Source organism: Theropithecus gelada, chromosome 1 (genome assembly GCF_003255815.1).
Source record: "Theropithecus gelada isolate Dixy chromosome 1, Tgel_1.0, whole genome shotgun sequence".
Lineage (NCBI taxonomy): Eukaryota > Metazoa > Chordata > Mammalia > Primates > Cercopithecidae > Theropithecus > Theropithecus gelada.
The window spans coordinates 197,493,329-197,514,758 of NC_037668.1; the positions used below are offsets into that span (position 1 = coordinate 197,493,329).

General features: G+C 34.8%; 1 protein-coding gene across 13 annotated transcripts in view; it reads right to left on the reverse strand.

Annotated features, from left to right (window-relative positions):
* Nucleotides 1–21,430, reverse strand: part of DCAF6 (DDB1 and CUL4 associated factor 6) — a 141,809-nt gene that overhangs the window by 42,534 nt on the left and 77,845 nt on the right. For 5 of the 13 annotated variants that reach the window (XM_025355911.1, XM_025356080.1, XM_025355993.1 and 2 more), the window contains one exon: nucleotides 9,036–9,095. The exons of 5 other annotated variants lie outside the window; for them this stretch is intronic. In XM_025355911.1, the coding sequence (XP_025211696.1) occupies nucleotides 9,036–9,095 (60 nt within the window). Of the gene's footprint in view, nucleotides 1–9,035; nucleotides 9,096–16,187; nucleotides 16,359–21,430 lie in introns of all 13 variants that reach the window. 3 more of the 13 variants (XM_025355682.1, XM_025355513.1, XM_025355594.1) reach the window with 1 other exon arrangement.

Here is a 21,430-nt window from a genome sequence, read left to right on the forward strand (position 1 = left end):
GCTTCCAGCAGTAGACTGCTAACAGAGAAGATCTATCTACCCTACAGATAATTGTGAGGCAATGCATTTCATTCTAAAAAATGAGTGCTTACACTAGTGCAAATCTGGATTTATAAAATAGAAGTGATATTATGTAAGCCAAAACTAAACAAAGTGCAACTTTAGTACAGATATTTATTAGGAAGTCCAATCTCTCTAATCTTTTTAACATTCAATCAAATTTTCTTCTGGCAATCACAACTCAACTCTACGTCAATTATAATAATTTTAACCCAAGAACTTTTTTCATGACATAATGTAGAAGTGTGAATTGAACTTAAACATGTGATTTGCATACATTTAGACTGAAAATTGTGCTTGGTTCCACATTCCTACCAGTATTCAGAATTTATGGGTTGAAATGTGGTAGCCATTTAACCTTTGCTTCCTTTTCTCCTACTTCAGAACCAGTAGTTTTATAGACCTCTATTCATAAACGTCTCCTATTCCTATTTCACTTTCAGTCTAGGGGGAGAACAGTATAGAATGAAAATAAGTAAATATGCCCACGCCATGTGGCACGTGAGCCCTGCCAAAATCCTTTTCCAGTATTTCCTTTCATGACTGTTTCCTTGGGTATACTCTCCTTTACCGGAAAAAAAAAAAAAAAAAAAAATCAAATCTGCCTATCATAAATAACACTCTCATTTTGTAGATAAATTAACAAGTTAAAATGTGACTTCCAGATGAAAACAAATGAGGTAGACAGCTTAGGAGAACACTCCCTTTAACCACTTCCCCTTCCAGTTACTGTCCTCCTAGCTTATTGTTTTGAATTGCTTTTCTTCTCATTTCCATTTTTTCATCTCCTGCTCTAAAATCTGACCTCTGTCTCTGTCACTCTAGTGAAAGTGTTCTACGAATGGGGCTCAATCTCCACCTTGACTAACTTAGGGGATAATTTTTTTGGAGCCAATTTACTTGACCTTTCAGCAGGACTCCAGCAGACAACACTCTCGTATTTGAAAATTTCTTTTGATCACAAGACACCACGCTGTTCTATGCCGCCATCCACCTCTCTAGTTGCTCCTTCTCTATCTCCTTTACCAGCTCTTTGCTGGCAAAATCTTTTAATTTTATCATTTTTCTGATTTTTCTTGAGATGTGTTAGCTCTCTTACTCTGTCCTCATCTTTCTACTTTCATCCTAGTTAATTCCATCTACTTCATGGCTTCTTAACATTTGTATGCAAAAAATCTCCCAAATTTCTTTCTTGAGCTCGGATATCTTTTCTGAGCTCCATATCTACATAATCAACTACCCAACCGATTTTCACCTTGAGTATCTCATACAGATAACTCAAACTCAATATATTCAAAACCGAGTTCATGATCACCTACCCCTACAAGTCCCTGCCCATGCTTTATCTCTTTTCCAGGGTTACCTGTTTAAGAAAATAACCATCCACTTAGTTGTGCTCAATCAAAATACGACCTACTCTTGCAGTGGTTGAAAAAGTCACCTGTTAATCTCCATCAGTACCTCCCACAAAGCACCACAAATAAATGTATAACCTAAGTAAAAACAGTGTATTTGTTTTACAAAAGATTTAAGACACAAGTCCTGCCCTCTCCAGACTGCTATTTATTACTAAACTATCTTCATAAGAAAATTCTGAAGTTGTTACTGCAACTTACACTCTAGATTCCTCCTCAATCCTGTCTCATTCAATCTACCACCAAGTCCTGTTTATTCTACATCCTAAATATTTCTTGAATCTCTTCACATCTCTCCTACCTTACTTTTATCACCAGATCAAAATCTCTGTTACCAGGAGAACTTCCTAAGTGATTTAGTCTCTAATCAATTCTCCATACTCCATTCAGAGTATCAGGCCATAGTCATACTCCCTAATTTAAACACTTCATTAGCTTCCCTCTGTTCTTAAAATAAAATTGCCAAACCTAAAATGTCCAAAAAGTCACTTTGTCCTGCATACTGGGATTCTCCTAATCATCCTGTATGTGGCATCTGAGGCTCTGCACATGCTATTCACACTTCCCTCTACTCATGCTCCTTCACCTAACTTATTCAGGCTCACCTTCCAGATCTCAGCTTAATGTCTCTTCCTCAGGAATGCCTTATTTGACCCTCAACCAGAGGGAATAAAGGCCCACTCTCCTATGTTCCACATTGTACTCTGCTATTTCCCCTTCCTTTCATAACACTCATCACACTTCTATTTAATTTTTCATCCATCTTTACTGTTAGATCAGGCAAAGCAAGTGGTTATGATCACTGATGCCAGAGCCAGACCGCCTGGGTTTGAGATACATTTCTAATGCTTACTAGCTGTGTGCAACCTTAGACATGTTTCTTAACCACGCTTTGCCTCAGTTCCCTCATCTGAAAAATGGGGGTAATAACAGTAATGGTTGTGGTAAGGATTAAGTAAATTAACATATAAAAAATTTGCTCCAAGCAATGTTTGGTACAAAGAAAATGTAGTATTAACTGTCTATGTTGTTGTTGCTGTTGTTATTATAAATCAACTCAATGCTCCCAGTACAGAAGACAGTAGTGTTATTCATTCATGCACCCTAGTACCTATCCCAGTACTTGCCACAAGGTAGGTAGGCATTTACATATCAGTTGAATTAATGAAGTATAGACATACAAACATGGCTCCACCACTTATTTCACTCATCTTTACATATTTCTCAGAGTCTTAGTTTCTTCATTAGTAAAATTAAGATAATTCACCTCATTATTAGCACAAATTAGATGATGCATGTTAAATTCTTAACACAGTGCTAGTCACAAAAAACTCAATAAATGTCAGTTATTTTTATGATAGACAATTCTAAGTTAAAAAACAAACTGGAGATACAGGTTTGATCAGTAGAAGGGTAGAACAAATGAGTATATGCAACAAAAATTAAATAGGGTTTAACTTCCAAAAGATCAAATATATCATTAACTGGAACAATCAAGACCTAGTAGTTGGGGATAGGAAAAAATCAGTTACTTCATTCCAGATAACTAAGTGATAACTAGTTCTAAGGAATACAAAGAATTTAGAATGAAATTTTATTTCACTAACTTACTATTTCACAAGAATTTAAAATATACTATTTACGGATGTATTCCAGTGTGGTGAATATTGAACTTATATTCTTATTAACAGAGCAAGCTTCAATCACTAGATATTTAATAAAAATTAGAATTATCAATATAAGTTTAAAACAATATTAGATAATAGTACTAAAATGAAATTTCAATTTGGTGACAGTATATAATCTTAAGGTAATACATATTTAATGCATGGCAGATCCAACTTTTCCATTTCTCAATCTATCTTAGTAGAATTAGTAAAATCTGTTTCCCTGGTTTTTGATTATCCACTAGTCTCCTATAGATGAATGTTTTACAAACATCAAAGATAGTTTATATAAAATGATACATAGTGGAAAATTAACATTTATAGTTTTCATACCTACAAATTAGTGTTTATATTTCTTTAAATCTAGAACAGAAAATTAGTGCCTTCAGATGCACAATTGCCTACAGACATAAGTTTCAAATTTGATGGCACTGTCAACTTCCACTTAATGGAATCACTGTAAAGAGAAAGCAACTTGTTTCAATCATGGCCAAAACCTAAAACTCAGACAAAACAACTTTCTTGTATCCTCTCAAAAGTTAACTGTTCTCAAAAGAACAATTATAGATTCTTTTTGCTGTTGTTATTTTTTAAAATAAAATAAGGGGGAAATTGCTGGCCTACATACTTTTAAGTGGAAAATTTTGTAAGTTTTAATAATATAAGCAAGGTAAGAGAAATATGTCAGAAACGAATTTTTCCTCTTATAATAGAGATAAAAAGGAAAACTAAAACTACCCATTAAAATATATTGTTCAAACTAAACAAGATGCATGATGGACATTATTGTGCTTATTCAAACAGAATTTCGCTTTAGGCATAATTAGCACAGAAAGGCCATCAATGCGTTTACACACAACTCCAAATTTGGAGAACACTGGAAATTATTATAACAGGATACAATTAATAACAATGTACATGTTATACATTTATTTCCCTACAATTTCATTTCTTAAAAAAAAGTAAAACTATTAAGACAACCATGGAGCTGCATTAATGAATAAAGATTCAGGCTAAATAAACTTCTGTCAAACTGTGACTTTGTTAAAAATTCAGGATAAATAAGCAAAGACACTAGTTGCACTCAACGAGCAAAGTACTGTGTATACAATTATTCAAAGAAAAAATTTTCTTCAGTAAGCAAGTCCATTAAAATTTTTAAAAATTTTATCAGTAACATTTTTGTCCTTGGTAATCCTATCAGTAACATTTTTGTCCTTGGTAATCCTTTCATAGATTTCAAAGAAATCTATGAAAATGCTATGGAAAATTAAATTAAACAACATACAAAATCACTTGGGCACCTGGAAGATGGTGAAGAAATATTTTGCGACATAAATATAAAACTGAACTATCAATTTTTAAAAAGCATTCACGTTTCGTTAAAAGTATGAAAAAAAATTTTAAATATGCTTAAATAATCATTAGAGATAAATTCAAAAAGGAAACTTATTAAATGTACTACTTTTTCCATTCTCCATGGTAAAACTGAGAACAAGAATCTTGGTAAAGGTTAAAATTTTGAAAAATTTTTCAAAAAAATTTGAAAATAATTTTGAAAATTTGTAAAGTGTATCTGGGGAAATCCACTCTCCCTTACAACTTGAACAAACAATCTATTTACTCTATAAACATGCTCAGTTTTGAACCTACCACCACCTATACCTGACATTATCCTTGCTCTATCTTTCAATTCTTAATTGAGCTTATGAAAAGAGACATACCAAAGTCTCTACCTTTTGCCCCCAAAATGTTCTCCTCAAACCACTACTATCTGGCTTCTGCTTCCACTACATCATATCTCAGACTAAAATGTCAAAGCAATCACGCAGCCAAATTTAAAAAATGATTTATCAGACCTTTTGGGAGTTGGTATCATTGCTTCACAAGGCATTACTAACCTGTCCCTCCTTGCACTTCTTTTCTCCTGGCTTTGCATATGGCATTCTTTCTGCCCTGCATACTTCTCTGATCATTCCTGTTTGGTCTCATTAGCTAGATCTTTTTCTCTACTTGCCCCTGTAATACAGACTCCACTCTTCTCACAATATCCTCTTTTTCTAAACAATCTCATCCACTCCCATGGTTTCAACTGCTATCTATAAACTGATGATTCCTTATCTTTATCTCTACCTCAGACTACTTTGGTGACTTCCAGCATCATATAGCCATCTATGAGATTTCTCCATGTGGATAGCCAAAGACACTTCAAACTGAACATTTAAAAAAATCTCACATACTTTCTTCTCCCCTCAAATCAGCTGTTCCTCCTAAAATCTCTATCTTGGCTGACGGTTCATTATCACCCTATCAAGACACCTGGATATCATACTCTCATTCATTCCTAACTTATCAGTCTCAAAGTCCCATGAATTCAACCTTTCAACTATTTTTAAAATCTGTTCATTCCCACTTCTCACCACTATTGCCTTAGGTTGGATGCCTCATAATCTCTTAGGTGGACTATAACAATGGCCTCTTACATGTTCTTGGAATTTTCAATCTTACTCCTTCCAATCAATCATTTGTAATGTTGCCAAAATCATCTTTCCAATATGTAAATCTGATCACATTTCTCCCAAGCTGAAGTAATCCCTGCAGCTATTAAATAATTAATTGCTTAAAGAACTAATTTACTCACTCATTTAACAAATATTATTTACTACCTAACATATGATTTTAGTCATAGAGGAAATTATAGTAAATGAAAGTATTTAGAGAATATGCAGAAAGGTAGATACTAAACAATCCCCTAAATAAATGTATGATTACAAATTTGACAAATGCAATGAAGAAAAATAACAAGTCACAAAGGAAGAAAAAGAGGAGACCTACTAGAGACTGTGAACTTATATTATTTTTGAGACAGTAATATTTCAGTGAGTTTAAAAAATGAGAAGTTGCTCAACAAAAAAGTAGTTTTGGTAGAGTGAACAGCATGTACAAGGGATCTGAAAGGGAAAGGAGGTTAGAGTGTTAAAAGAAATGAAAGTAAGTCTATTTGGCAAGAGCTTAGTGAATGATGGGATAGTGGCCTGAGACGAAATTAGAGATATAGAAATCAAGTCATGTAGGTTTTGTAAGCCAAGGTATGGGTTTTGGTTCTTTTGAAAGGCTATGGGAAGCAATTACAATGTTTTAGGCAGATGAATCACATGATTATATTTACATCTTAAAGTTTCATTGTGGCTGCTGGTAGAGAATAGACTATAGCCTGAGTGGATGTGAGAAGACTAGTAAAGGGATTATTCCATTAGTCTAGGAAAGACAAATGGTGGTGGGCAGTCTCTACTCACTTTTAGAAGTTATCTTTAGGTAATGGGAGCCTGAAATGTGAAGTTCTTAGTACTTTAAAAGTTGTAATGCTGATGAACAAAAAGGTATGTAAAAACTCAGGATTTAATTAATTAGATATATTTTCTACCATTAGAATATTTCTGCTCAGAGGTCTTAATACAAAGCTACATTTCTGATAGTCTACTACGGTGCAGCTTCTGCCAAAGCCACTCAATACTAACTTCTTACATAGCACCTCTACTTACATGACTAAAATGCATATCATACTTTACATAGCCAAAAAGATAAAGAACCACCTGATTTCTACTTCCAAGCTACTCAACACTAGTAAATAGCCTTACCATTTACCATACCCAGGCAATGATGTAAAAAATTTGGGAGTTAATCATAATTTTTCTCTTCCTCTCATATCTCACATCATATGTAAATTAAGTATCAACTTAAATTGAATATAATATTCAACACTATGAAAATCATTGTATGTGATCAACTAGAATATAAATCTGGCTATAAAATCTCTGATAGTGATATATTATTTATATCCATATATCCTTAGAAAAAAAATCCTTTAATTATACAGTAGTTATAAACGGTAGTCTAATATAAGTATGCTACAGTTGTGTTTTGCCTTAATTATTCTTCGTTGTTAATATCTCTGTAATAAACACATAAAATAAAACATGCTTAATTCCTTAGTTTGCAAATTAATTTACCAATTCATTTATTCTTTCTCAAGAACAGAAAACCTTATAGTAATACAGGTCATCCCAGGTCCATAAGGAGTAATTTAAGATCAGAAATTCGTCTCAGGTTCATAAGGAATAATTTTTCTTTTTTTTTTTTTGATACAGAGTCTCACTCTGCTGCCCAAGCTGGAGTGCAGTGGCATAACCTTGGCTCACTGTAACCTCCACCTCTCAGGTTCAAGCGATTCTCCTGCCTCAGCCTCCTGAGTAGCTGGGAATACAGGCATGGTCCACCACGTCCCGCTAATTTCTGTTTTTAGTAGAGACAGGGTTTCACCATGTTGGCCAGGTTAGTCTCGAACTCCTGACCTCAGGTGATCTGCCTGCCTCAGCCTCCAAAAGTGCTGGGAATACAGGTGTGAGTCACTGCGCCTGGCCCCATAAGGAATAATTTAAGATCATAAGTACAAAAGAAGTTTTCTAATTCACTTTAAAATGAGTTTCTGAATATTTCTCTAAGACTATAGTTTAAATTAGATCTATTTCACACCAAATAAGTTCTACAGCAATATTTAATGTCTGCATTACTATTGACATGAGTCATCTAAAATGTAAACTTTCAGTCAACCAAATCTTATGGCTTTAGTGCTAATTTTAAAAAAATGTTTTTGAAAGGAACATTTGTAAAATATGTAAGTGCAATCATTTAGCTTTTTTTTTTTTTTTTTTTAAAAGAGATGGGGGTCTCACTCTGTCACCCAGGCTGGAGTGCAGTGGTACAATCACAGCTCACTGGATCCTTGAACTCCTGTGCTCAAGCAATCCTCCTACCTCAGCCTCCCTATTAGCTGGGACTACAGGCATGCACCACCACACCCAGCTAATTAGTTTTTTTTTTTTTTTAAGAGACGGGGTCTCACTATATTGACCAGGCTGGTCTCAAACTTCCGGGCTCAAGCGATCCTCCCGCCCCAGCTTCCCAAGTAGCTGGGATTACAGGGGTATGCTACCACGTCCAGCAATCTGCCTTTTTAAATAGAGAAAGTGAATATCGTGTTAAGTTATTCTTAAAGACTTAACTACCATTACTTATCATACTTTGTCACAATATATTTAAAATACTTCATTAAATCTGAGGTGAGACAGTAAAACATTTGCGCTAACACTAAATAGCCTTTTTAGTTTTTAAATAGTCTTCCTATCTCCAACCTTTTCAGATGTCCCTTCATGTCAGAATGTCTTCCTGTACTAATCCTTCTCTGTGCTGTATTTCATCTGCTAGTAATAAAGCCTGATAAATAAGTAACCTGTTTATTTCATGAGGCTCTATTCAAGGCTTGGAGATTGATTTTATACCTTTCCCACATTGAAAAGTACAAGTGGAAATGGGAGCTTCTGATTGATAGCTTTTGAGCTTACCTCTGGGTTTGTAACCATGTTCTTTAGTTAAAGCTATCAGGAATCTGGCTACCAGATAAGTGAGACATAAAACCAAGAATCATTACTAAAGCAATCTAGTAATATAGAATATTACTGTGTTTAAATAACTTATCCTACATAAGCAACAAGGTAGTGTTGACCTCACACCCAAAGTTCTACACAATTTTATGACAGATACCTAGAATTTTAAAAATGGATATAGTTTATGTCCATTACAATTTTGTTATAGGGAGAGAGTTCAAAGTTGGCATCAAGGGCCAAAGGTAGAAATTAACTTACGTAGAAAATAATTTGTGTAGGCCAAAAAGACCTTTTGTGTACAATACCACCTACTGTAATTTAGTCCACAAAATACTGACTGTAAGACTATAATCAAAATGAAATGCTATGAAAGGTGTGAGAAAGCTTAGTTTATGCATTGCAATAAAGCTATGGATGGATGGGCATAGCGCATCTCCTGTTGCACGCACCCTGTTGCTCATCAAGTGACATGGATCCGAGCTGTTTGTTAACCACAGAAGAAGGAGAATCTGAAACAAAAATGAGATTTCAACTTAAAAGTAAGCAGCAGAAAACTGCACAGCAATGTCATGATCATCTCTAAGCTTAAGAAACAAATGTATAAGGCTGGGGAATAGAAGTAAGTAATGTGGTGTGATTCCCAAGCAGTGAGTAAGCAGGGCCATGTGCTTAAGATGTTATTCCAGACAAGCATTTAGTAACTTTGAGAATGACTTGAGAAACTATTCTTCTATTTCCATGCATACATCTTTTATCAAATTCATACAGCAGAGGCACAAGGTGCAAGGTAGATAAATTAGAAATGGGGTATCTAGTTCACTACACACACGACTCCTTGCCCTTCTCAAACTCCCTCTCCAGCTCCTTAAGATGGTTTTCATCCTGCCTTGGAGGATTCGAAGCATGAAATGAAATGCTCACTATACTTTGAGAGATGTTGTTTGTTTTACTGTGGGCTGAACAAGGAGCTAACATCAAGATTTATACAGAGAAAATGGTTTATAGGAAAAATATTCAATGAGGTAATTACCATTACAGAAACGTGCATGACTTTAAAAACTCTACAGTATATTGTGCATATTAAAACTATACTATGTAAAGGCTCAAGTTTCTTTAGAGTTACCTGGTGGGGAAAGTAAAAGGGAGACAAGGAGAAGGCTTAATGATCTGGGCTTTACACTTTCTACCTTGGCTTCAAATAGAACAGCTTTGTTCTTATCTTTTTAATACGCTGGGTTTCTATGTAAGAATTTATTTTATAAGTGGTTTCTACTGTTTGAAAAACACTGGTATTAAGGCAGGCAGCATAATAAAATGGAAAGAGCACTCATCAGAAGTTAGTAAGTTTTAATTCTAAACTTGATTCTGACAATAATTAGCAACTTTTTTAGGCCCAAGCTTCTCCTCACTCTCTAATCAGCCTGGGGATCTAGAAACCTAAGCAAGACACTGGGGAACAGAAGGAGGTGGCCCATTCTGTGTTCCAACAGGGCTACAGTAAAAGAGAAACATAGGTAATAAGCACAACTCTCCCTAACCAGTAAGTATAATTCCCAGTTTCTAATATCCTGTGCTCTAGTTCTTAGCAAATGTTAACAAAACACTTTTGGCCAACACCAGTTTCTGCTCATAATGGCATTTTTCCCCCAAAAAGTAGGTATTTTAAGATTGTCCTTAGCTGAATAGCTAAGAGTTTTCCAATATATCCTGGATTCACATTGATTTTATAGGATTTGATTGCTTGCATTTGTACATTTAAAAGTCTGAATCCTGCTAGTGGTACCATTTGAATCAACTTTAAATCTTCCATCTTCTAGTATCACCAGTTTGTTCACGTATTTCTCTTACTAGATTTGGACAAAACATGATCATTATTTGAATAATAGCTTTTACTTATCCTTACTTATCACCTCTTTTTCATCAGAACAGTTAAACAAATCTATAGTACACAAAAAAGAAAGTGGGAACGATAGCATTCCAATCAGTTCCCTAATCTAGTCATGCTTTACTTTAAGATGACTTCTCATTTATGTTTCACAGTTGGATTCAACACTACCATCAATGCTGTTTTTAAAGAACAGATAAATTGGTCTTTAGGAAAAAAAATTAAACTCTTTAAAAAAACAAGAAAAATGTGACTTACAGCGAAATAAATATTGGAAAACTCTCCTAAAAATCTGTGAAAAATATTTTTCATCCATTTGGATTTCTTATACATTTCATTGCGCCCTCATTTAACAATTAAGAGCTGTAAGAAAATTATAAACTCTCCAATAAATTTTATCTTCAAATATTTAATTTTTCTAAAAAATACCATGAAATGTACAAATCTTGTTGAGATAAAATGCATCTTATTTTTAATAAAATTTAAGAAAGAGCAAGTCACGGGAAAAAAAAAAAACTATTAATGAAGGATCTAGAATGCTGCCATCTCTACAAAACTGTATTTTCAAACTCTTGAAGTATTTAAAATATTAAAGCTATGTTAAGACAAAGTATTAAACTAAAAGGGTTTCCTTTTTGGTTTTAGTATGCCATAGATATTGTGTATTTCTGAGGCATTTGCTGTTCCTCCCATCTTGAAGATTAATTTTGTGAAGAAATCCTTCCTGTTCACTGCTTTCATTCTATTTGTAATCCTGGGAACACACAACTCCTTTGGGAAGGATTACTTTCCTATCACATGAACATTTTAAGTGACATGTTTTTTTAACCACTATTCATAAATACAATACCTATAACTCCTATCTTACATAAATACTTTCAAATATTAACATAATAACCACTAGAATAGCTAATATTTAAAAAAGTAATTACTAGTTTAAGCTGACTGCTTCAGTTATTGGCATATTCTACTCTACCTCTCTGGGAAATACCTTCTAGAGAATACAATTACAAAATCAAAACCTGAATATATGGTCCAATGGTAGTTTATTGTAACATGTAATATGGTTGGTCAGCTTATTTGAAGTGTTTAGCATTGTAAATTTTTTTAAGGTAAAGATAAACTTTAAGCAAAAGCTCATTCAGTACTAAGCTCAGCATGTCTCATGTAGTTCCAAAAAATGTGTGGTTTGGTCTTGAGAAAATTCTTTAGCCCCCTGACACCAGAATTTTCTCAACTGTAGAAAAATAAGACAATTATAGTCTAACAGGTAAATCACAAAGATTCTTTGGCCACGCTTCCTGGGTTCAAATGTGGTTTTTCTACTCAGTAATATTGTAACCCTGGGCAGGTCATTTAACTTGTCTAAGTCTCAGTTTCTCCATCTGTAAAATGAGGATAATCACAATATCCACTACATAGTGTTCTTCTGAAGATGTAATATCATGTAAAATATTTAGACAGCACATAGGAATGGGTCATTTACTCATTACTTGACTATTTTTCAGACATATGATACTGAATGAAAAGTAATGGTAGGTACAAAGCTGTTCTGAAACATCTGGAGCATATTATTATGTTTAAAGTTCCAAAAGACTCATCCCTGTTTTGCTTTGGACTCTGTCATTCAAGGTAGTTAAGGAGTGCTGGCAGAACTAGACTAACATCATATCTAATTTATTAACTATTTATAAACATCAAACACATAGATCCAATGCATCCGTCTGAGAGGTGCTTCCATGTGACTGTCATTATGGACACTGGGAAATCTGATGTTGTATAGAGCCTGCTTGCACAGGATCGGGTAAGTGCTGATTTTTTCCAATATGGCTCAGTTTTAAAAAGCCCTTTTTCAAAAACAATCACCAATGTTTTATACCCTTTTGGGGTATAAAAATTACTTTTTTCCAATTGGTAAAACCGTGCCATAAAGTGAAAAAACAGTTCCTACCTGACCCTCTCTAGGCTGGCTCCATGCTCCAGTGGGGCTCTGTGGTGGTTAGGTCAGTACCAGCAGACTCCACAGGGTGCTGTCACTCTGAGCAGGAGCCAGCAACCCATGACTTCAGGGGACCTGAAATGGAAAAAAAGAGTTGGGCTTAAAATCAGCCATATGCTGAATGCCTCTGCCACACCTGTTTGGGGCATTCATCTGATAAATGTACATATAGCTCATTCAAAACCCTGAATGCTATCAACCTTATGGGGCCTTTATATGACATTTTTAAGTAGTAAACAACATACTACAATTAAGATAGTACATTATTGGCTGGGCGTGGTGGTTCACGCCTGTAATCCCAGCACTTTGGGAGGCTGAGGCGGGTGGATCACGAGGTCAGGAGATCAAGACCATCCTGGCTGACACAGTGAAACCCCATCTCTACTAAAAATACAAAACATTAGCCGGGCATAGTGGCAAGTGCCTGTAATCCCAGCCACTCGGGAGGCTGAGGCAGGAGAATTACTTGAACCAAGGAGGTGGAGGTTGCCGTGAGCCGAGATAGCACCACTGCACTCCAGTCTGGACGACAGAGCGAGACTCCATCTCAAAAAAAAAAAAAAAAAAAAGAAGATAGTATATTATTATGTGTACTGCTCTCCTTAGGTAGATAACTTTATATATACTGCATTGTGTAACCCATCCTTACATGGTCTCTGTAAATTACAGCAAGCTACACTAAATAAATCAATAATTGGGAAACTGAGGCATAAAGCAGCCAAACGACCTGCCCAAGGTCATCTAGTCATAGAGCCAGGGACAAGAGTTCAGCCAATCTAATTCCCTGGCACTGATGTGATAAAGGCAAATTCATTTCTTTTTGGTTAAAAAAAAAAAATCGTTAAGGATTTTACAAGTTACTGTATATTTCCTAAAAGTCTAGAAAACAAGTTATGGTGTATTTCCTAAATGAGTTGTGGTGTATTTCCTATTAGTCTAGAAAAGATATACTTTCAAAAAAACTAACTTAAGTAAAAATATTTTTAAATGATATATTCTAATTTTTAAAAATCGTATATTTTGGAAATTAGTTCTAAAGAATTATCATTTATAGGTGTCAAAAATTCTTTTAAAGCACTGATTTGCAAACTGGGCTTCAGAGGAAAAAGGTAGCAGGGGAGCTTTAGGGATAGCAGGAGGAGCAAGCAGGTGGGTAGTCGCTCCTTATCTTGTTTCATGTTTAAGTCCCAACAGTGCTACTTTTATATACTTTCTAAGTCTTTTATATACTTGTCTAAGTATATAAAATTTATATTGGAACTTCCACATAAGACTGATGGCAAAGAGTAAACAATCAAAACGAAATAAAAAACCACTGTTTAACATCTTCTAACACCTATTTTATACAGCTCATTTTAAACAGTTTGAAACTTAAGGTGGTATCATTTGGTGCCTTAGAATGGTGTTTTAGTCTTCAACTGCCAAGAAATATCAGCAACTAAATAGATAATATTCCATCTGGGATTATCCTAAACCAGCATCAGGCCCCTTCCCAGTTGATCCCACTAAAAATGTAGGTGATTATTTCTACAAAGTGGTTTCAAGGTTTGATCTCACTTTCCTAAAGAAATTAGGTTTACCGATTTCACAAAATATTTCCATGAGTTCTATATATTTTGAAAAGAGAATAAAATGGCTACCAAACAATGTAATTCAAAAATTCTTTCTATACTTTAAAAAATTTCCTGGTTTCCAAATCATAGTAATGTTTCCTTTGAACATCTTACAGCTAAAACACTTATATAGGTGAGAAGACAACAGAAATATGTTTTACTGGCACTATCACCACTAACTGATACTCTAAAGATACCAAAGTATAATGGAAAACTATGCTTCTTACATATGATAAATGCATATTCTTCTATTATTAATAAATTAACATCTAGGAGGTTAATTTTGGTGCTTTCTGTATGGCTAGACAGTAACATCTATCATAAAAGAATGAATCAATTAATGTCCATATACAAAATTGCATTTAATTATTACATATAAGATAAAATTTTGTAATTATTACTCAATTAAAATCTATCCTCCTGTTGAATTTCATAAATTTACTTTCTATTGTTGCCAAACTAGATATTTAAATAGAATAACACTTAGCGTTGGAAAGACAGCATCTAACTTCACAGAAACCATACACTCACTCTAAAGCTCTCTGATTCTAAAAAGGGCTTGCTTCAATTTAAATTCGTGAACTAGTTACAAAAGATTAGTGAATCTCAAAATATTTTTCCAACATCTACAATGTATACTTCTTTCCTGTTAGACAGTTTTGTTTTATACTCAAGATCATTTTAATACTAAGTTGTAATCAGCTAAATTTTAGTATTTTAAAAATAATTATATACGTAGGGACATTTTATTTTTCTTTTTATTTATTTTTAGGTTTCATGATTTTTTAACCTTCAAAATATGTTTGCTAGAGGTTTATATACAGCAAAAAAAATCAAAATATTTTATTAAATGTCATTATTGTAATCTGATCAAATTTTCTTGTTAATTGTTAAAGTATAGGAAAATATTTCCCCATAGGAAAAAAAAAATCAGAGGCCTCTGCCTGATACTCCACTAATATAATGCTAAATTAAAAATCAAGTTTATGATTTATCCCAAACATCATATCTATATTACAATGACTTAAATTTATTTATTTAATTTTACCACATATTATAAAACATGCTTTTGTTATCATAGCACTTACTAGAAAAGATAATTATAAAGTGGAGGTTGTCCAATTCTACCAATATATAAATTAGTTCCAAATAATCAAATTAGAACTCTCAAAGCCCAAACTCATCACTCTTTAGGGTAGCAGAACAAAGCATATCAAACAAAGCATTATAAACTCATTAGTATGAGAACCTAGACATTCTTGTTCCTAAATAACTTACTACACCTACTATAATATTCATATAATACTACAGGATTTACAGTATCTATTACCCATCTTGAAATAACTAAGTTGACAAATTATTTTGTGCTATTAATACATCTTTCATTAATTTTTTTAACAAATGTTTATTAAGCATCATGAACTTTCTGGTCATAAGATGACAGGGCATTAAAACACTCAGTGAGAAAAAAAGAGCGACAATTTTTACTGTGTTATCACAGTTTTATAGCATACTAAGAACATGAGACTGTGGAGTACTGTTGCTGCCCTAAATATGTTGATTTTTTGATTATGTATAGAGGAATAAGAAAGCAAATATTGAAATTTTTCAAATAACAACAGAAGGAAATAATTTAGTTAGCACGCTAGTATGGCCAAATAATACTATAATTCTAAAATCTAGCATTACTAGGTTTTAGGGATATTGGCTAACATTCAAAGAGGAAGAAGAAGAAGAGCTAGGAGCCATAAAGCATAGATTCATTTCAGCATACGAGAACTTTCAATAGAAAAATTGATGCAGGCTCTAAATTCACTAATTATTCAAAAAGAGCTCATCAGCTCTAAAAGTAATAAATATCTGCCCCTCTCCAAATATATTACAACTTTTAAAATCATTTTATATTCATCTCTCTGGCAAATGCTGCTGCCAATCTGTACCCCTAACACGTGATGTTGAATACCACCATATGCAAGGAAGGGAGGGGTAAGCTGCAAGCGCATTAGCTCTCGTTTTGAACGGGAAAAGGGAAGCACCTTATTACACAGTAGCAGTATTAAAAAACAATTCTATCAGCTGCTTAAGGACACTTGACATTAATAACCTGAAGCATGAGGGTCCTGTGAAGAGCCCTCATGAGAAGACTGATCAGAAGTGGAAGGCTGTTGCTGGGTATGTGCAGCTAGCTCTTGCTGCCTCTGCTGCTCAGCCTTCTTAAGCCTCAGTTGTTGCAGGCGCTTACGAAGCAAAGCTATCTCAGGGCCCCTTAAAAATTCTGACACAAATAGGAAAAGAAAGGTGAAAAGATAGTAATAAAATAGAAAATAATAAGAATTTGATTATACATTTTAAAAGAGGAAGGATATAAACAAAACATATGTCTCATAGAGGAATACTATAAACAAATTACTGATAAAGAAGAAATTACTGGTCATTAAATTATGAGACAAACCATACATACACAACCAAATGCTTCTATTTAACTACAACGAATTAGATACATATATTTCTCTAGGAATATTTAAGTAATTAAACCAAATGGAAATAAAAAGTCCTCCATAAGCAAAAGATTTCAAAATGAACATACAACAAAATGATACTAGGAAAGAAACAAAAATTGAAAAAAATCAGTTAAGTCATCTGATTTATAAACAAAAATTTAAGTTGCTTCATTAACTTCAATCAAATAAAATTCAATTAAAATGATAAAACGTTATGCATTTAGAAACAACTTGGAATTTATTGAGAAGAGCTCTAAGAAAGTGAAAGTTATATATTCTTCAGCTAAATATTTCATGTTAGAATTGTCATTCTTAAAAATTTTTTCAAGTTCAAAAATATTTACATAATATTTCCTTGACCTTTATCTGAAATGATCACAGATGAAAAGTAGAAAAATAACACTAAATTCTGCAAAGAGATATTTCCTGAATGTCGTCTATGTATGAGGCATTGTTTTAGGCTCTAGGGATAAATAAAATATTGAACAAAACAGTCCCTATTCTTAAGGAGTTAATGTTCTGAGAGAAAAACAGACATTTGCAAATACACAGGCACACGTGATGCTGAACATACGTGTTTGTGTCGTGTGGGGATAACTGCTATGAATTAAATTGACAGGGTAAGGTAAAGGGGGTGGTGAATAGTGACGGCAGGGCAGGGGTTATTTTATATGTGGCAACTCAGGAAAGCTTCTCTCATAAGGCACCACTTGAACAAACACTTCAAGGAAATAAGCGAGTAAACCACATGGATACCTGGAGGAAGAGTGTTTCAGGTGGAGAAAAGAGCAAGTGCAAATGCTCAGGGGGCAAGTGTATAGGAATGGGCAATACATTTTAAAGGCAGTAGAATTTGCTGATAGTTTGGATGTAGAGTGATCCCAAAGTTTTTGGCCTAGGGAACAGGAAAAACAAGTAACCATTTATCAAGGCAGGGAACAATGGAGGAACAAGTAGTGTTGGGGGAAAGAATGAATAGATATCCAAGTGGAGAAATTAGGTAGGGACTGAATATAAAAGTCTAGAATTCAGAGATATAAATTTGGATGTCCCTTTAAGCCCCCTAAAGAGTAAGGGATGACACAGAAGAGGTCTAAGAACTGAATCTTGAGGCATTCAAATGTTTAAGAGGAAAAAGAACCTCTAGAAAGAGTAAGAAGGAAAAGCCAGAGAGAGAGAGAGCTGAAGAACTGAATGATCAGAGCTCTGTAGGCTAAGTCATGAAATTGTGTCAAAAAGGATGGAGTAAGCAGTTGTGTCAAATGCTGCCAGTATACTAAAAAAGATACTAAGGGCTAATCACTGGATTTTGTACAATGGAAGTCATTGATGACCTCGACAAGAGCTATTTTAACTAAATAATAAGGACCAAAATCTGATAGCAGCAGGTTTAAGAGAAAGGGCAGGTGATGAAGTAGAGACACAAAGTACATATATTCTTTGTACAACTCTTGCTATTAGTGGAGAACAGATAAATTGGAAAACCACTGTCGGGGTTATAAAGAATCAAGGGAAGGCAGGAAGGGCACTGTGGGTCACGCCTGTAATCCCGGCAATTTGGGAGACCAAGGTGAGAGGATCACTTTGAGCTCAGGAGTTTGAAACCAGCCTGGGCAACACAGTGAGATCCTGTTTCCACAAAAAATCAAAATTAGGCAGGTGTAGTGATGCACACTGTGGTCCCTTGGGAGGCTGAGGTAGGAGGATTGCCTGAGCCAGAGAGGTCAAGGTTGCAGTAACCCACGACTGCACCATTGCACTCCAGCCTGGGCAACAGAGCAAGACCCACCAAAAAATGATAATAATAATAAATAGAAGTTTGTGGTTTTAGTTTGGGAGCTAATATACATGTCTGTATTCTGATGGAGAATGTTTAACTGAAGGAGAGAAAAAGATGATGCTTAAAAAAAAAAAGGGAAAAACCACAGGAATGATGTCCCTGAGTAAACCAAAAGAGTTAAGTTCCAGTGTATCAGAGGAGGAATTGGTTTTGAATAGGTACATAAAAACCTCATTAATTATAATCAAAGGGAGGCACAAAATATGCACAGAGATGTCAATAGTTAGATTTGGTGGTAGGAGCACAGAGAATTTCTGACACTAGCATGAAATTACACAAACTACCAAATAAACTTTCAGCCTCTCCAGATACTAAGAGTAAAAAATTTGGTTTACTGTTTCAGAAATCAATAATGCCAGGTACTAATTTCTTGTTACCATGGCTTCTATTTATAAAGCATTTTGTTCATTTACCCAATTGGTAGTTAAGATTTAACAACTCACAATATCATAATCACTCACTGTTAGTTCTTCCTAGAAACTTATCCAGTACCAATAGGATAGTATTCATTGACAAACAAATGGTGATGCTCAGTGGCACAGTGCTTTGTTTTCAGGTATGTACAGATACCTTATTTATAGTCAGCATAACAGTAATGCTTTTAGCAATATAAAATAAAGCATTATTATACAGCCATAAAGTTTGTCACTTTAAACTTCAAAAGAAATCTACAAGAGAGAGGCCATATATGTCAAATTTTGCTAAAAAAGCAGAAAAATACCATCAATTTCATTGGAGTGTCAACCCTCTCTACTGAGTTACCAAATGTTTTATGAGGACGTAAATCTCCATCCCAGAACCAACTTGGTGAAGTGGCAAACAGCAAGATCTCAGTACATGTAATGATGCTCTAAAACTTGAAAAATATCAAGATTTAGTTGTGATAATCTCATGAACCATTTATTCAATGTTTCCAGTGCTTTTTAAATAAGAATTTATCTGCTTTTAAGGCTGCTTGCATGGTGGCTTTTTTCTCCTTAGATTAAAAACAAAATCAGGCTCGGAAGAGAAGTCACCACATAGCTATTAACTAGGAAAAGCAAGTATTGAATTAAAAAATTCAAGGAGACATACCAGACTAAGTAACAGTTCTGCTAGCAGCTTGAAATATTAAAGCAGTTAACATACACACATATTACACCCTTTAAAAAGATATACACAAACATACACAATTTGTAAATGTAGATAAACGCTTGGAGAATTAGCTTTTGTCAACATGAGCCAAACTGAAAACTGAATACAATAAATACCTTGGATTGAATTTTAAAAACAACGATGACAAAAATTCAACAAGGTATTACAAACTGCTACAGGAAAATTGTACTTTGTCATCTCCTCAAACTACAAACCCTATTCTTGTTTTCTTCTGAAAGATTACAGGCTATTCTTCTACTGGCTTAATTCCTCTGAGACAGAAGAACAATAAAAACAGCTACAGTTGACCCAACAAAGGTTCACCTGGTTCTAACCGTAGAGGTTCCTGCCTCTACAATACATACAGTATTTTTGTCCTGGACTCTGGATCATTTTTATATCTAATTTGGTGACACTTTATCTGCCTGCTATAAATCTGTCTTCTAGTCCCAACCTATTTCTTGTCCTGGTAATGATCCTTGTGCATGTTTCTCTCTTCTCTTCTTTGGTTCCCCCTAAAATGGCCATCAACTTAATATTTCCACTTGTTTCTTTTTTTTTTTTTTTTTTCCTGAGACACAGGCTCACTCTGTCACCCAGGCTAGAGTGCAGTGGCATGATCTTGGCTCACTGCAACCTCTGCCTACTGGGTTCATGCAGTTCTCCTGCCTTAGCCTCCCAAGTAGCTGGGATTACAGGCACGTGCCACCATGCCCAACTAATTTATTTTGGTAGAAATGGAGTTTCACCATGTTGTCCAGGCTGGTCTCAAACTCCTGACCTCGGGTGATCCACTCACCTCGGCCTCCCAAAGTGCTGGGATTACAGGCATGAGCCACCACACCTGGCCTCTCCACTTGTTTCTAACCTACAAATGGCCTATATCTATCTAACTAGACTAGACTAGACCTTTATCCCATTTAAGGAAGCTATAATTTGGATATGGGGCTTTGAAAGGTTTGCTTTGATATGGTGCACAACAGAGTTCTTCTCGGGCAATTTTTCTACAGAGCTCAATTTAGTTATAATAATTCTACATAGGCCAAAATAAATTTGTAATTCCTGCTTATGACTAAATAAGCAGGAATCCACACACAGACCACATCATATACTATCTTTAAAAAATTCTGGGTTGGGCGCAGTGGCTCACGCCTGTAATCCCAGCACTTTGGGAGGCCGAGGCGGACAGATCACGAGATCAGGAGATCAAGACCATCCTGGCCAACATGGTGAAACTCCATCTCTACTAAAATACAAAAAAGTTAGCCAGGCATGGTGGCACGCGCGTGTAGTCCTGGCTACTTGGGAGGTTGAGGCAGGGGAATCGCCTGAACCCGGGAGGCAGAGGTTGCAGTGAGCCAAGGTCATACCACTGCACTCCAGCCCGGTGATACAGCAAGACTCCATCTCAAAAAAAAAAAAAAAAAAAAAAAAAAAATTCTGATGGTCTGAGTAGTCTATTTAATTAAAAACACAGGGCAGGGAAGCTTTAAGTGATTCACATCTCAATATGAGCCCTAAAGGTGAATTTTATATATACTAATATCCCCAGCCAATTCAAAGTTACCATCTTCTCTAAATCATATTCTTTAAATAGGTTAAAAAGAAACCAAAGAAAAAAATGAAATAACACACTTGGAAAAATGCCTCATTTAATAGTCTTTCATTATGAAAAGATTCTTAACATGAGAATAAATTACAAATCATGAACTAAATGACAATATTTCCAGGCTTAACTTAAGAAATAACTGAAAGAGCCGGGTGCGGTGGCTCAAGCCTGTAATCCCAGCACTTTGGGAGGCCGAGACGGGCGGATCACGAGGTCAGAAGATCGAGACCATCCTGGCTAACACGGTGAAACCCCGTCTCTAC